The sequence below is a fragment of the Apodemus sylvaticus genome, chromosome 4 (assembly GCF_947179515.1).
Source record: "Apodemus sylvaticus chromosome 4, mApoSyl1.1, whole genome shotgun sequence".
Taxonomy (NCBI): domain Eukaryota; kingdom Metazoa; phylum Chordata; class Mammalia; order Rodentia; family Muridae; genus Apodemus; species Apodemus sylvaticus.
Window position 1 is genome coordinate 14,785,509 of NC_067475.1, and position 14,294 is coordinate 14,799,802.

The following is a 14,294-nucleotide window of genomic DNA, read 5'->3' on the forward strand; positions in this document are numbered from 1 at the left end:
GGCCTCAGACTCCAGAAAATTCCAATTTTGGATAGATCAATGCTATATATATTTATGGATAACTTCTTTAGGAATATGAAGTGACCTGGGTGTCCTAGCACTTCAGAGGCAGAGGTAGGCAGATCTCTGAGTTAGAGGTCAGCCTTGTCTACAAAGCTAATTTCAGGACAGCCAGAGCTACACAAAAAGAAAGTCTGTCTTAAACAACAACAACAACAACAACAGCAACAATACAAAGAATATCAAAGTGATCTTTAAAATCAATTATAATAGCATGACACTGTTATATTTTAATAAAGCATTTATACTCCTATACTGCTTACTTGATTTATGTATTATACATGACAGAGCAAACAAACAAACAAACAAACAAAAAGCACAGATACTTTCTCTATAAAACACTTAAAAATACTTTTTTTACTCATGACGCATACCTATTGCATCGTCTCTGGTATTTGTTACACAATATTTTAAAAAATGAAAGTCTCATATAAAAATAGTTATTTTTCTTCATACTAGTGGGCTTTCAAATTACCTGGATGTTACGTGCACTGGATAGAAGTACCTTAATATTTAGAAAAACAGTGAGAAACCGGTTTTTTATGGCTGTCACACTTTATACTTGGTAACTAATATTCATTTATAATTCTAAAACTACACATTCTGTAAGTATAAAAGGTTTTCTTAAATACATTTTAAAAATTTGTAATGAGTAGCATCCTGGCAAGATGACTTCTTTAGAACCAAGGACAATTAGTGAAGTCAACATTTTAAGTTTACCTCTATAAATAAATACTTAAAGCGCCACAGGAAACAAAGTAGCAGAGAGCAAGTGAAGTCTTTTGAAGTCACTAGTACAGGTATCTGGTCATTTGATGTCTTATGAAGCTGAAGGACTTCAACACAAAATACAACTTTCCACAGGGGCACTGCGAAATTGGTAAGGCTATCACCTTGGACTCAAAACAGTTCGGTGTGTTTTTATTCAAGTGGTTTTTATGTAAGTTATCTTTAACTTAAACATTCTTTCCCTGAAAAAGGCATTTTTATGTGAATAACTTTGGCCTTATTTTTAAAATATTTGGAATGCTGTAATCAACCCCTTCCCTCATTCTAAAACCTATATGCATAATGAAGCTATAAATATATACATATTCTCAAGAACCATAAAAATATTTAATTTTTATAAGCTTAAAAAAATTACCAAATGTTAATACAAAATACATTAACACCTGCATAATTTTACGTGCATAAATTTTTTTCTTATAGCAGCAGCATTCATATTGCAAATGAAATATGACCAAATGACATTGCACAGGGACTCTGACTGCAAATCAGCCTGTCCAGCTGCAGTATCCTCTGCAGAGAACATCTGTCTCCACCTACAGAAGAACAGTTCTCACCGAAGCCTTGTCGGGGTAGTACCTGACCCTTACAAACATCTGCATGTCTCCTCCATGCACCTGGCAAGGTTTATTAAAATATCCACCCAAGGTCTGAGTTACTTTTATGCCCAGAATGGCTCAGTTCATAAGTAAAATAACCATATTAATGAATAGTATTTATACTTGAATTACATGAACTTATTAGGGATTAACTTAAGTTTTATATACACACATATATTTTTTCCTCAGAAAAAGGGCCGGCATGAACCTTGAAGATGTCATCACAGTAAAGCAAGTCCTGCACCTCAAACACTCAGGCTGAACTTGTTTTTGCTGAGCTCTCGTTCCAGATTGCCAATCAAAGTATCAATGCTTTCTTGCAGATCTCTGAGGTTAGCTTTCTGATCCACCGTGGACTCGATGGTCTGCACCGTCAAGTACGACTGAGACGTGCACCCTGCTGACACGGGGATCCGCCGTTCAGTCACGGCTTCTGCTCCACTGGTGTTGCTACAGTGCCTACGTTCTCCATCTTCCAAGGGAACGTCATCACAATCCAGACCCTTGAAATTGTCTCTTGTATTTAAAGAGTAGCTTCCCCCGCAGCTGCTCCAGTCTCCCGCATAGCGGTTACTGAGCGGGCTGTCTAACCGGGCTGGCCTTGGCCGCAGCACCCTTGTTGAGTCTGTACCACTCAGATTTAATACACACGGCCGCTCCTTCTTTCGCCTCAAGTAATTCGGAGAAGACGACTGCTCCAGGCACAGACTGTCTCTGGGTTCTTTGACACTTAAGCGTTGCACTATAAGTGAACAATACATGTACTTTAGTGACAGCCAACGGCTTTAAATTGACAGAGCAAACAAAGAAGCCATTTAATAATGAACTACAAACATGCACTTAACAGAGACATGCATTCTACTGAAAGAAAGTATCCCACAGTAATTTTTCTACCACCACATATAATTAAGATTAGGCGTACAATGCAGTACAACGTTCGGAGATGCTACTTCATGCTAAATAATAACATTCCCCGTCAAACTCCCAACGTTGATGAATTTTCTGTGCAGGTTAATTGCTATCTAGCCGTAATTTTAAGCAAATAGCTTCTCTTATATTAAAGACTACAGCAGAAAGCAGGCAAGGCATGGTGTAGAGACAGCAGGGAACAAGAAGTTCCTTTGAACAAACATCTAGCGGAGGCAAAGGCATCTAAAGTGACCGCTCTAGCGCTGACCTTCATGGGCCTTTATACAATAGTTAGCGGGGTGTCATCATTTACCAAGCAGCCCAAATTTCACTTTGATAGAACACATGACTACTAGGCCTAGCCCATGGTTACCTGAGGGTTTTATACAGCATTAGCTACTAACAGTCTTCATTTTATTTTTTTGGCCTGGAAATAGCACAGATATTTTATTTTCCAATTCCGGTTAGAGATTTAACAACCTCAAATAACATTCTTTGTATTTAAACTACTCTCCTCTGAGACAAGGCACATTCTATCTCCTTACATTGAATTGGCTGTACAGAAGGCGACAGGCACGAGGGACTTCATACAAAACAAGGCTTACGTCGCTTACTGAGAACGGAGTATCTGTCTAAGGTTCCGGGTATAAAATAGGCTGTAGAGTGCTAAGCTGTAGTTATTAAAGAGTCTCCACATTAGCTAGCTCTTTCTGTTTCTTTATTCTCTTCTGTTCCCCATTACAGTTCCCTCACTAAGGGCTTACGTCGGCGTCTCAGCTCTGAGTGAAGCTTTATTAACAAAAGAAAACAGCTTAAGAAAGATACACGTGTCCTAGTTTTCCAGACTTAATATTCCCAACATTTTACAAAGATATTTTACTTGCAGCTACATTTCAACTTTTACTTTATTCAAACATTTCTATTTATTACATTTTAAAGACTTATTTTGTGTATGAGTGTTGTGTGCACAGGTATAGACTGTGTACCAGCTGTACCCGGTACTGAGGGAGAACAGATGTGTCAGAGAGCGCTAAGGACCAAGACATTTAATTTTTAATGTTTTGGGCCAGCAAAATTTTATCTTTACTTCACAGAGCTATAGTAGGTGACTTTAAGTACCATCGTCCTCTACGCTATTCCCACTGGGCCTGAAGGTTTGTCAAGGAATCCACAGCCCCCCAGGAGCCTGGAGGGAAACTTGCCAGGACTCTATTCGAAGTCCACTTTTACACAGTATCTTGGAAGAATACTCAAGAAATCAATTAAATCATCATTTTACGTTAAACTAAGAACTCAATTTCTGAAATATCAATGTCACTATCTTTTTAAACTATTGATACTTTTTCCTATAAACTTGTATGGAAAATGGCTGATCTCAGCCGTAATGGAGAAGCTCTGGCTTTCCCTACACTGCTGACAGGCCTGTTTTCAAGAGAATGAAGGGAAACCACGGTCGACTAAGGCTGCATGCGGAAAATGTCAGAGAGTGCTAAGGACCAAGAAATTTAATTTTTCGCTATGTTTTGGGCCAGCAGAATTTTATCTTTACTTCACAGAGCTATAGTAGGTGACTGTAAGTGCCAGGTGCTCTGCCAGGAACTAAGAATGATAAAAGTCATCTATGACCTTACAAACTTTACAACCTTGTAAGAAACAGGAAGCCCCGCTCCAAATGTGCTCTTCATGGGGAATGTCCGTCCTTGGTTTTCACAGGCCCAGTAGCCGTGACTTATTTACCTGATGTCTGCCTTCCCTAAAATCCACAGCAGGCAATTTAGAGGGGGAAAACTATTGCTTCCTCTCATTCTCTGCCCGCTTCTGTCTTTTGTCTAGGGTACTTTCAAGGAAAATAACAAGTTCTAGAGAAAGGTTATTATTACAACCAGCCACAGAAGTCCTTGGGATAAGATGCTGAACATAAGACCATCGTGTACGTTATCATTAGAGTACAGTCAGAGGGCTAGAGAGACAGCTCAGAGGTGAAGGGTGCTGGCTGCCCCTGCATGTGCCCAGGTTCAAGTCCCAGCGCGCACAGCTGCTAACAGCTGTCTGCAGCCCCAAGCACAGAGGGTCTGACACCTTCGTCTGGCTGCCACAGAGATGCACATGCGTGAAGCAAAAACAGACATACAAGTAAAACACGCACATAAAATACATCTTAAATAACTAAAATGTAGCCAATAGTAAATCTGTTTAAATTTACACACGTGCGTGCGGCACACAGAGGTCAGGGTAGGGCTGGAAGACGGCTCGGTGAGTAGGAGTTTATTGCACAAGGATGAGGACCTGAGCTCCATCCACTCGGAGGGAGGAGAGAAACTGACCTCTGACCTCAAATGCACAATCATATCCACACCCACACACATATAAGTAAAAAACAACAACAAAAAAAAACATAAAAACCAAATTGTGAAACCTTTTATTGTGTGTGTGTGTTTTGCTTGCATGTATGCCTGTGCGCTCGTGCATACCTGTGCCCGTAGAACTGAGAAGAGGATTTCAGAGTCCCTGGGACCAGAGTTCTAGACGCTGAGAGCCACACGTGAGTGCTGGGAAGTGAACCTCTGGAAATGCCACAAGCGTTCTAACTGCGAGCCATCTCTTCAGTACCACGCCAACAAGTTTTTAAGGCCAAAATATCAAAGATGATTGCTAGCGTGAGCTGCTGTAATTTAAGAGTAACCACTAGAATAGTGATTCTGTAAGAAAGAACGGATGCGGGCTGGAGGGGACTTGGCGGTTGAGCGTGCTGCTCTTCCAGAGGACCTGGTAGCCCGAAATGCCTGTTTAACTCATGCTGCAGAGGACCAGATGCCATCTTCTGGCCTTCTCAGGGCTCCCATATGCACAAGCACATCCCATAAGTAAAAATAAATGTTCAAAATACAAAAAGAATAGGCTTAAAAAGAAAAAAAATTCTTCAAAACAAATTAAGTGAAGGTGAGAAACTGGATATTACATGGTAAAAGCTGTGCTGGGCACCTTAGGAACATCTTGGTGCTTAATTTTCATACAAAGTCTATAAGGTCGTAAGATGGAACACAGTAACGTCTGTTATAAAGAGCTTCCCAAGGTCAGAGTGCCCTAAGTGGTACAACCAGCATTTTGAGCCATCTTTTACTAAGACTAAGCCCAAAATATATACGATGGCTCAAATGTCTACAATGTTATGAGCAGACACAAAATATAAACAGTAAACAATGCAGAGCAGGTCTCAATTTCTCAGTACCGAAAAAGCAAAAATCTAGATTATTTTCCCCAATTATTTATTTATTATCTGGGCATTTTAATCACTAGCTAATGCACACATCCCTCTGATGCTAAAGAAATGTACTCGAGAGAATCCTTTACCTGGCCAGAGCTGGAGCAGGTAATGAAGAACCTCGATGTGTTTCTTAAAATCCAAAGCACTTGCAAGTTCTTCGGAGTCGGTGAAGACGCGGTTGTTGTGTGTGGAAGCCTCCTGCCTCTCACTGAGCAGCACTGGTCCAAAGCACACAGCCAGGTTCTGGCAGGTCATCTTGTTCACCTCGTGGTAAGAAGCCACCAGCTTCAGATGATCCAACAACATCTTCAGGGTTGCCTGAGTATGACCAAACACAATTTAATCCAGAAAGTAGTTAGATGTCTATAGAAAATACTTAGTAATATATTCTAATTTCCAATGGGCCTCCCTAGGAAAACACTGATCTCCCATCAGCTCCCTCCTCCGCCCTCTCTGAAGTGTCAACAGCAGCTGTGACAATGGGGAGAAGTCACGTTAAATACCCATGAGCCTCGGGTTCCAAGTGGGGACTGCTACCCTAGGAAGCCTGAGGTAGTGACCACAGGCTGTGGTGGTCCTCTGGGAAAGGATGGCTTCCAAAGGCCAACGTGTTTCTCCTGTTTTCCCATCATGCTTTTTAACTAATAAATATTTTAAGTAGTCAAAATTATAAAAGGGGGAAAAAAATAGAAACACCGGGAGGGATGTAATGTATGAAAGAAGATTAAAAGTTTAAAAAATGGAGAGATAAAGGAAGTTGGCTAAAAAAGAAAAATTATTTGTTTTAAGCACCAGAAAAAGAGTGATTTTTTTCTGAAGTGGTAGTATATTTCATCATCATCTTAAGAAATAAGCTTTATAAATTATATTTATAACTTGTTTATAATATAATTCATAGGTAACTTGTAAATTGAATTAATTTCTTTATAAATGATATTAAACAAATGGATGTGAATTTAAAACTGCTCATTCCAGTCTGGAGAGATGACTTAGTGGTTGAGTGCTCACTGCTCTTGCGGGAGAACAGGAGGTCAGTTCCTAGCACTATATCAAGCAGCTCAGGAACTCAGCTCCAGGAAATCTGGCGCCCTCCTCTGCTGTGGGCACCAGGCATGCGTGTGGGGCACATACACACACTCAGGCACTCACATATACACAGAAGATGAAATAGTAAAATCTTTAAAGCAGAACTTAGAAGGTGCATTCACGCCTGGGCTAAAGTCATACACAGAAAACATAAAACTGATTCCTAGAGACATTTAAGAAATACTAAAGACAGAGCCAAGACCCACCTGCCACCACGTCGGAGTCCCAAAACACCGAGACGGTGGTGCTTACATAGCGAACCCGTGTGCTAGGGCTCGGGGAAACGTCTATCACGCATACTTGCCTTCTCGACATCTGGCAGGCAGTCCAGGAGGCCAGCAGTAAGCCTGGAGTCGCTGGACTCATTCTCACAGCCGTTCGATGACATTTTCAAGGGGCTTTTCACCATAGCGTCTAATACAGCCTCGTACAACTGCTTGGTGATTAGGGGAGAAGGAAGCTCTCTCAAATAGTCCTTGAGAACACCTGGGAAATTAGGCCAGAGACAGCGGTGACGCATCCTCACAGTCCAGTAAGTACAGTGAACTCTTTAACAGTGCAAACACCATGGCACTCAACTTTCACACTCTGGAAGAGGATATGATCAACAGCGTGAAAGATATTATCACACAGCGCTGGCGATTGATTCATATTCCTGTAAGCTGCTTTAGTAACTAGCTTTGTTTGGAGCCTGCTAAAAGACAGACAAAATTCCCATAGTTCTGTTAAGTCGTGATGAAAGCTGTCTGGACACACAAGCCCTGAGGACTGACCCTGGCCCGCGTGCCACCCTGCACATACAAGTGAAGAGAGGGGGAAATACAAATGACGGCAGTAAACCATTAAATCATCCACATTCTGAACTTCAAAATGTTTAAGGGATACTGAAAGGGAACCATCAGTCCAAAGCCTTTGTAACTCTCAGAGGGACATCAATGTCTCTGCCCTCTAATGCTGCACATGAATCTTAAACAGATATACCAGATCATTAATCTCTAGTGATACACTGTTACACAAAAGGAGAAAGATCATTCCTCACACCAAGCAAATTAAAACAAAAGTCTCTAGGCAAGGTATAGAACGCCTTTAATCCCAACACATTGGAGGCAGAGGCAGACGGATCTCTGGGAGTTCGAAGTCAGCCTGCTCTGCAGAGTGAGTTCCAGGACAGCCAGAGCTGTTACACCTAGAAACCTTGTTTGGGGGGGGTGGGGGGAGGAGGAAACCACAAAAACAAAAGGAAAATGGAAAAAAATTAAAACAAAGGTCAAGAGCAAAAAGCATCAGACTTGTCACTATAAAAGAGAAGCTTGAAACAATTACTATCGGGGCCCGTAGAGGCGGCTCAGCGGTTAAGAGCACTGACTGCTCTTCCAGAGGTCCTGAGTTCAATTCCCCACAACCACATGGTGGCTCATAACTATCTGTAATGGGATCTGATGCCCTCTTCTGGTGTGTCTGAAGATAATGATAGTGTACTCATATAAATAAAATAAATAAATCTTTTTAAAAAAAAAAGCTCTAAGAAGTTTATTAGGAGAAGCCTGGAGAATACTATCTACAGTAAGTTTATTTTCAAAAGCGCTTGTGATTCAGCAGGAAGAAGAGAGGGTAGAACCCGATTCTTGGCCAAGTTTCGTTCTGGCTTTCCCATCCAAGTGGGACTTCAAGATATTGCTTGAAATAGGGAACACTGGAGGAATTACAGTCGAGCAGGCAGGAGGAAGACGCCTGTCTACGGGACAGGTACATTTGCTCCACACAAAACTCTGAGAATGAACAAAGAGCTTTGAAATGAGCTATTGAAAGATGGCTGCTGCTCGGGAGGTGTAAGCCTAGAGATCTGAACTGAAGCACCTTCTGTCACACGGCAAAGTCCATGATGGCCTGATGGGGTGCACCCTTTCTCCTACCCCACAGTGTGTGTGTGTGTGTGTGTGTGTGTGTGTGTGTGTGTGTAAGACAGAGAAAGAGAAAGAGAGAGACAGACAGACAGACAGACAGACAGACAGACAGACAGACTAGGGAAGCAATAAGCAGCATCAAGAGATAGGAAATAACCCCAAAGGGAAGAGCTCTCTCAAACAGGGCTAAGGGGGAGAAATAAAATACGCCATGTGGTGAGAAACAGTGGTGTTAGGATGAGGAGAAAAACATGGATGTTCTCAAGGAAGACAAGGGAAAGCTGCTTCAAGACAGACCCTGAAGCATCAAAGGAAGAGCAGTGATAACTAGGTTAGATAAGAATGCCCAAAGACACCACGGGGACCAGTCCAGTCCAGTCCAGCCTAGCCCCTGCATCGTGATCTCTTCCAGCCAGAGCCCCTGAATTTATAAACAAATTCCTCCTGTGAGTCTATGGCAGAGGGTTTTTGTAGCTAGGTATAGGAGGCAATGACTTAGAGGCAATGAGAGATAAGGACAAAAAAAAAAAACCAGAGACTCATCTGAAAAGAAAACCAGCTGTCTTGGCAAGCAGTCACAGGGAACAAAGGCCAATCAGGCCCAGGAGAGAGGGGCTGTGATCAGCTGGGAAGTCCCCAGAGAAGAAAGCAGAGCCGCCTGAGAAGGCAGGAAGGAGTAGAATCACTTCAAGATGTCTGGAAGATCATTTGTATCCAACGCCAAGGGAGGCGGGAAGCGGGAATGCTGGGAATGGAACTAAATACTACCAGCCAGGGTAAAGCAAAGAACACGGCTCCCATCCACTGGGAAGCGAAGAGGCAGGAGCCCACGGGTGAGGCACGCGGACACCAAGACACTCAGGAGACACTAGCGGATAAGGGGTGGGGGACAAAGGAGAGAGGGAGAAAGAAGAGAAGACAGAGAGAGAGAGAGAGAGAGAGAGAAGAGAAGAGAAGAGAAGAGAAGAGAAGAGAAGAGAAGAGAAGAGAAGAGAAGAGAAGAGAAGAGAAGAGAAGAGAAGAGAAGAGAACAAAGCAACCCTAACACATGAGCACCACAAAGAGTTAAATACTTGAGGGAAACTAGACAGGTACAAAATTTTACTCAGAAAACTGAAGAAAAAAAAAGCAACTATATTTCATGTTTCTACACCAAAACATAACATTAAGAAAATAACAATACACCCTAAATTGATTACAGAATCAATAAAGATCCTACCAAAATCCCAGCTAGGAGCTGAGGGTGTAACTCAGAGGTAGACTATTTATTTAGCATACATAAGCTGTGACTTTGATCACAATTATTACCAAATAAAAAATAAAGTAAAACCCAGCTAGCTTTGTCACAGAAACTTATAAACTTATCCTATGGGCTGGAGAGATGGCTCAGTGGTTAAGAGCACCAACTGCTCTTCTAGAGGTCCTGAGTCCAATTCCCAGCAACCACACGGTGGCTTACAGCCATCTGTAATGGGATCTGATGCCCTCTTCTAATGTGTCTGAGGACAGCGACAGTGTACTCACATACATGAAATAATAAATAAATCTTTTTTTTAATTAAACAAAACAAAACAAAACTAATCCTAAAAATTATATGTAAGAAATTCAAACAGCCCAAAAAGTCCTGGAAAGGAAAATGGGAGAAGCTAAACCTGCCAATTTCAAATTTTCCTGCTGAGCTTCAATCATGTGTGTGTTACCACAGGCACCAAGACGGACATACTGACAGACCAGGAATGGGAGCCCACTGTCAGTCACTGGGGCTGAAGCCACAGCTCAGTGGTTACAAGCCTTGTCACTCTGGCAGAGAACCAGGGTTCAGTTCACCCCAGCGACTGAAACTTTAGTTCCAGGGCTCCATTGCCCCACTCCGACCTCGGCAGGAACCAAGCATACACACATGCACGAGGTGCAAGGACACACGGACACACATGCAAGCAAACCACTAATACACGAGGCAAAATAAATAGTAAATAAAACGGTCAAACAAAGTAGGGAAAGAAAAAGACTCAACAGAAGCTAAGACAAGCAGATAGCCACTTGGCTAAAGACTAATAAAACTCCTTAGAAAATGCAGAAAACTTAACTTCAAGTATAAGTAATCATGAAATTCTCTGAAGAAAATGGTGAAAATTTTCATGATCTTGGGGTAAGCAGGGCCTCAGATACAACAGCCATTTCCCCCCAGACAGGGTTTCTCTCTGTAGCCCTGGCTGTCCTAAAAGTTACTGTGTATCCCAGGCTGTCCACAAACTCACAGATCTATCTGCCTGCCCCTTCCTCCCACGAGCTGGGACCAAAGGTGTGCACCGCAAGTCCAGCCTGAGACAAGGGATGATTAACGAGGAGTTTAAGCTGGCTCATGATGCGCGGCTAGGTCTGTGGTGAATCAGAACCAGAACCAGAACGCAACGGAAGATGGAGAGCTGCTCACCTTACAGATGTTGGGATGGCAAGAGCGTGAGACAGACCAAGGATAAAGCACAACCTTACACGGCACCACCAGTGACATCGTTGGCCAGACCTTCCATCTTCCCACCATCTCCCCAAAATGATATCACATTATAAATCCCCCAATGGGTTAATCCACTGACTGAGCCACAGGCCTCCTGATTCAACCAGGTCCTCCAAGCTCCATGTCTGAAAACTTTGTTTCAAGGGACATCTCCAATCCAAACCATAACGGTACCTGAAAATTTAAGTCTCCTTGTGTAACTTAAACTAAAACTGCCCCAAACTGGAAACAAGGTAAATGCTGGTCAAGAGATGACTGGATACATCAATATAATATCCACTATATCCAGAGTGGAACATTGTCAGGCATTAAAAAAGAAACCGTGGTGGTGCACACCTTTAATCCCAGCACTTGGGAGGCAGAGGCAGACTGATTTCTGAGTTCAAGGCCAGCCTAGTCTATAGAGTGAGTTCCAGGACAGCCAGGGCTACACAGAGAAACCCTGTCTTGAACCCCCACTCCCACCCCCCAAAAGAACAGGCCATAGACCCTTGCAATAACATGGGGGAATTTCAAGATAATTTTGCCAGTAAACAAAACCATGTGCTTCCATTTGCTTATAAAAAAAGGAAAATTCCCAAGTTCTAGAAGATGAAAAATCAACTTATAGCAACAGAACAATCAATGGCTGTCTGACAATGGGAGCAACGGAGGTGTGGGAGGTGAGGGTGGGGGAGGTGAGGGTGGGGGAGGTGAGGGTGCAGGCAAGAGGGACCACAAAGGACATAAGGTGACACTTGTATCCTTTACACTCACTGTGGCTATGATCCCACGGTGCACACATGTGTGAAAACACACAGCGGCATACTCCACTGCATGCATTTTATTGTATGGCAATTATGCCTCAAGCAAGCTGTTATGTAAGACTAACCACAGGCACTGGCCTTCCCAAAGCGGCGTGGGAGGGGACATTGGATGGAAGCGATGAGAATTAGGAGAAAGCAGCAAACAAACCTAAGTTAAAGGAGACTCAGGGGCAAAGAACAACCAGAGAATAACAGCGGAAGCCTGAAGGGCAGGAGGGGTGGATCTGGGACGCAATCAGTCCAAAATGTTGTAGGTAAGAAAGTGGATTCTGGATGACAAAACCAGGTGAGCTCTTAGGAGTGAGTCATGCAGCAGAGGTGATGTGAAGGTCACCTGCAAGACTCGCGTGCTCACCTGTAACCCGAGCCCTCGGAGGCTAATGTGGGATTGTGCACCTGAGGCTCTCCTGAGCTATTCCATGAGTTTCCCTCTCAATAAACAAAGCACTTGGGATAACAAAGAACCAAGAGTCTAGTGTTCTGAACTGGCTGTTTGGATGCTGAAGTCATTTAAAATGATGGAAAATATAACCAGAAACAAGGTATCAAAGATTTCACTAGATAGACTTCATACACTAAACTCTGAACCTGTTCTAAAGCAAAACACTTTGGATTGTTGCGTTCTGTTCCAGACAAAACAACTAAAAGCACATCAACTTCTGAGCACATTGCGTGCTCCGTTCATACCTTGTAACTCAGGCTCACTAAGCTCTGATTTTCCAAAGATCATGCAGAAATGTGAGTTCATGTAGAGTGGATACAAGAGACAGCTCGTCACTGGCCAATTCCCAAACACATGGCGCTTGTGTTCCCCACCACCCCCTCTCTCTGAGGCTTTGTAGCCCTGTTGTAATTTATCCCAGTTCCAAAGCTGCTTTTCAGACAAATCATTTTATTGCCTTTTGTATTTTTAATCAAGAAAGAAAACAGCTTCAAACTCTTGAAAAACAGCTTTACTGAAATGGAATAGTGTAAGTAACAGAGGCGAGAACCATGGAGTCTGTGGCTTTAGACTCTCCTGTTTAGAAAAGAATGCTACAAGCCAGACTCACTAACCTGTGTCCATGTCTACAAACGCTGCAAGCATCCAAGCCCAGGGATCCCTACTTAGACAAGACAGCCAACCCAAATCACACCTTCCAGCCCCAGGACATAAGCACACGGCATCACGTTTATTTCTAAGCTAAGGCTTTGCTGAGACAAAAATCCCCTTTGTGTACACTTTTCTAGAAATAGGTATCTACACAACTTTCCTTTAATGAATTCTAATTTTGCCAAGTATGTACTTTCTCTCTTTTTTTTTAAAGCTAATAATTTGCTCCTTACCAAAACTTAAAAGTTTCTGAGTTGTTAAATTTTTATATAAGCCAATAAAGAGGTATATTGGAGGCAGAGGCAGGAGGATCTCTGTGAGTTTGAGGCCAGCTTGGTCTATATAGAGCCAGAACTACATACTGAGACCCTGTCTCAAAAAGAAGGAGGAGGAGGAGCAGGAGGAAGAGGAAGAGGAAGAGGAGGAGGAGGAAAAGAAACAAAGCCATAAAAAATGAAAAATACCTTGGTTTGCATTCTCTTAGTCAACTGCTTGAGATCAAGTCACATCATTCAAGATGACACACAGTAAGCACTCTTCGTATGTTACTTAGCACCCTGAGCCAGAACCTCAACTACTCCTAAACCACAATTCTGAAAGTAAACATTACAGTACACTATCTCTTCAGATAAATAACTTTCTTTAAATTTTTACCTAAAGTTAATAGTGTATAGAATAAGAAAACAAACTAGGAGATGTAAACATCAATGCTTTAAGACAGAGAAAATGTTAGACAACATTTTCAGCAAAGAAAGCAAGATGGCCAAAGCACACTGAATCAGAGGGATCTCACTGAGTATCTATGGGTGAAAAGGTTTGCTGTCTGGGGTCCATGTCTCAATAATAAACCATAGGTTGGAGAGGATCAGAGAGGGGGCAGAAGATAAGTCTGGCCAGGTGCTGACAACTATGAAAATCAGGTGCGCGAGGCTGGAGAGATGGCTCAGTGGTTAAGAGCACTGACTGCTCTTCTGAAGGTCCTGAGTTCAAATCCCAGCAATCACATAAAGGAATCTCATACCCTCTTCTGGGCTGTCTGAAGACAGCTACAGTGTACTTACATATAGTAAATAAATTAAAAACAAAACAAAACAAAAATAAAAACAAAAAAAAAAAACATTTAAAGCCGGGCGGTGGTGGCACACGCCTGTAATCCCAGCACTCTGGGAGGCAGAGGCAGGTGGATTTCTGAGTTCGAGGCCAGCCTGGTCTACAGAGTGAGTTCCAGGACAGCCAGGGCTATACAGAGAAACCCTGTCTCAGAAAAAAAA

At 42.5% G+C, this 14,294-nt stretch overlaps 1 protein-coding gene across 2 annotated transcripts in view; it reads right to left on the reverse strand.

The window, feature by feature from the left end:
- Positions 1 to 289: 289 nt before the first annotated feature.
- Positions 290 to 14,294, reverse strand: part of Syde2 (synapse defective Rho GTPase homolog 2) — a 33,860-nt gene continuing 19,855 nt past the window's right edge. For both annotated transcript variants that reach the window (XM_052179009.1, XM_052179008.1), the window contains exons 5-7: positions 7,010 to 7,191; positions 5,706 to 5,937; positions 290 to 2,187 (exon numbers count right to left, since the gene is read on the reverse strand). In XM_052179009.1, the coding sequence (XP_052034969.1) occupies positions 1,691 to 2,187; positions 5,706 to 5,937; positions 7,010 to 7,191 (911 nt within the window). In that variant the 3' untranslated portion in view covers positions 290 to 1,690. The remainder of the gene's footprint in view (positions 2,188 to 5,705; positions 5,938 to 7,009; positions 7,192 to 14,294) is intronic.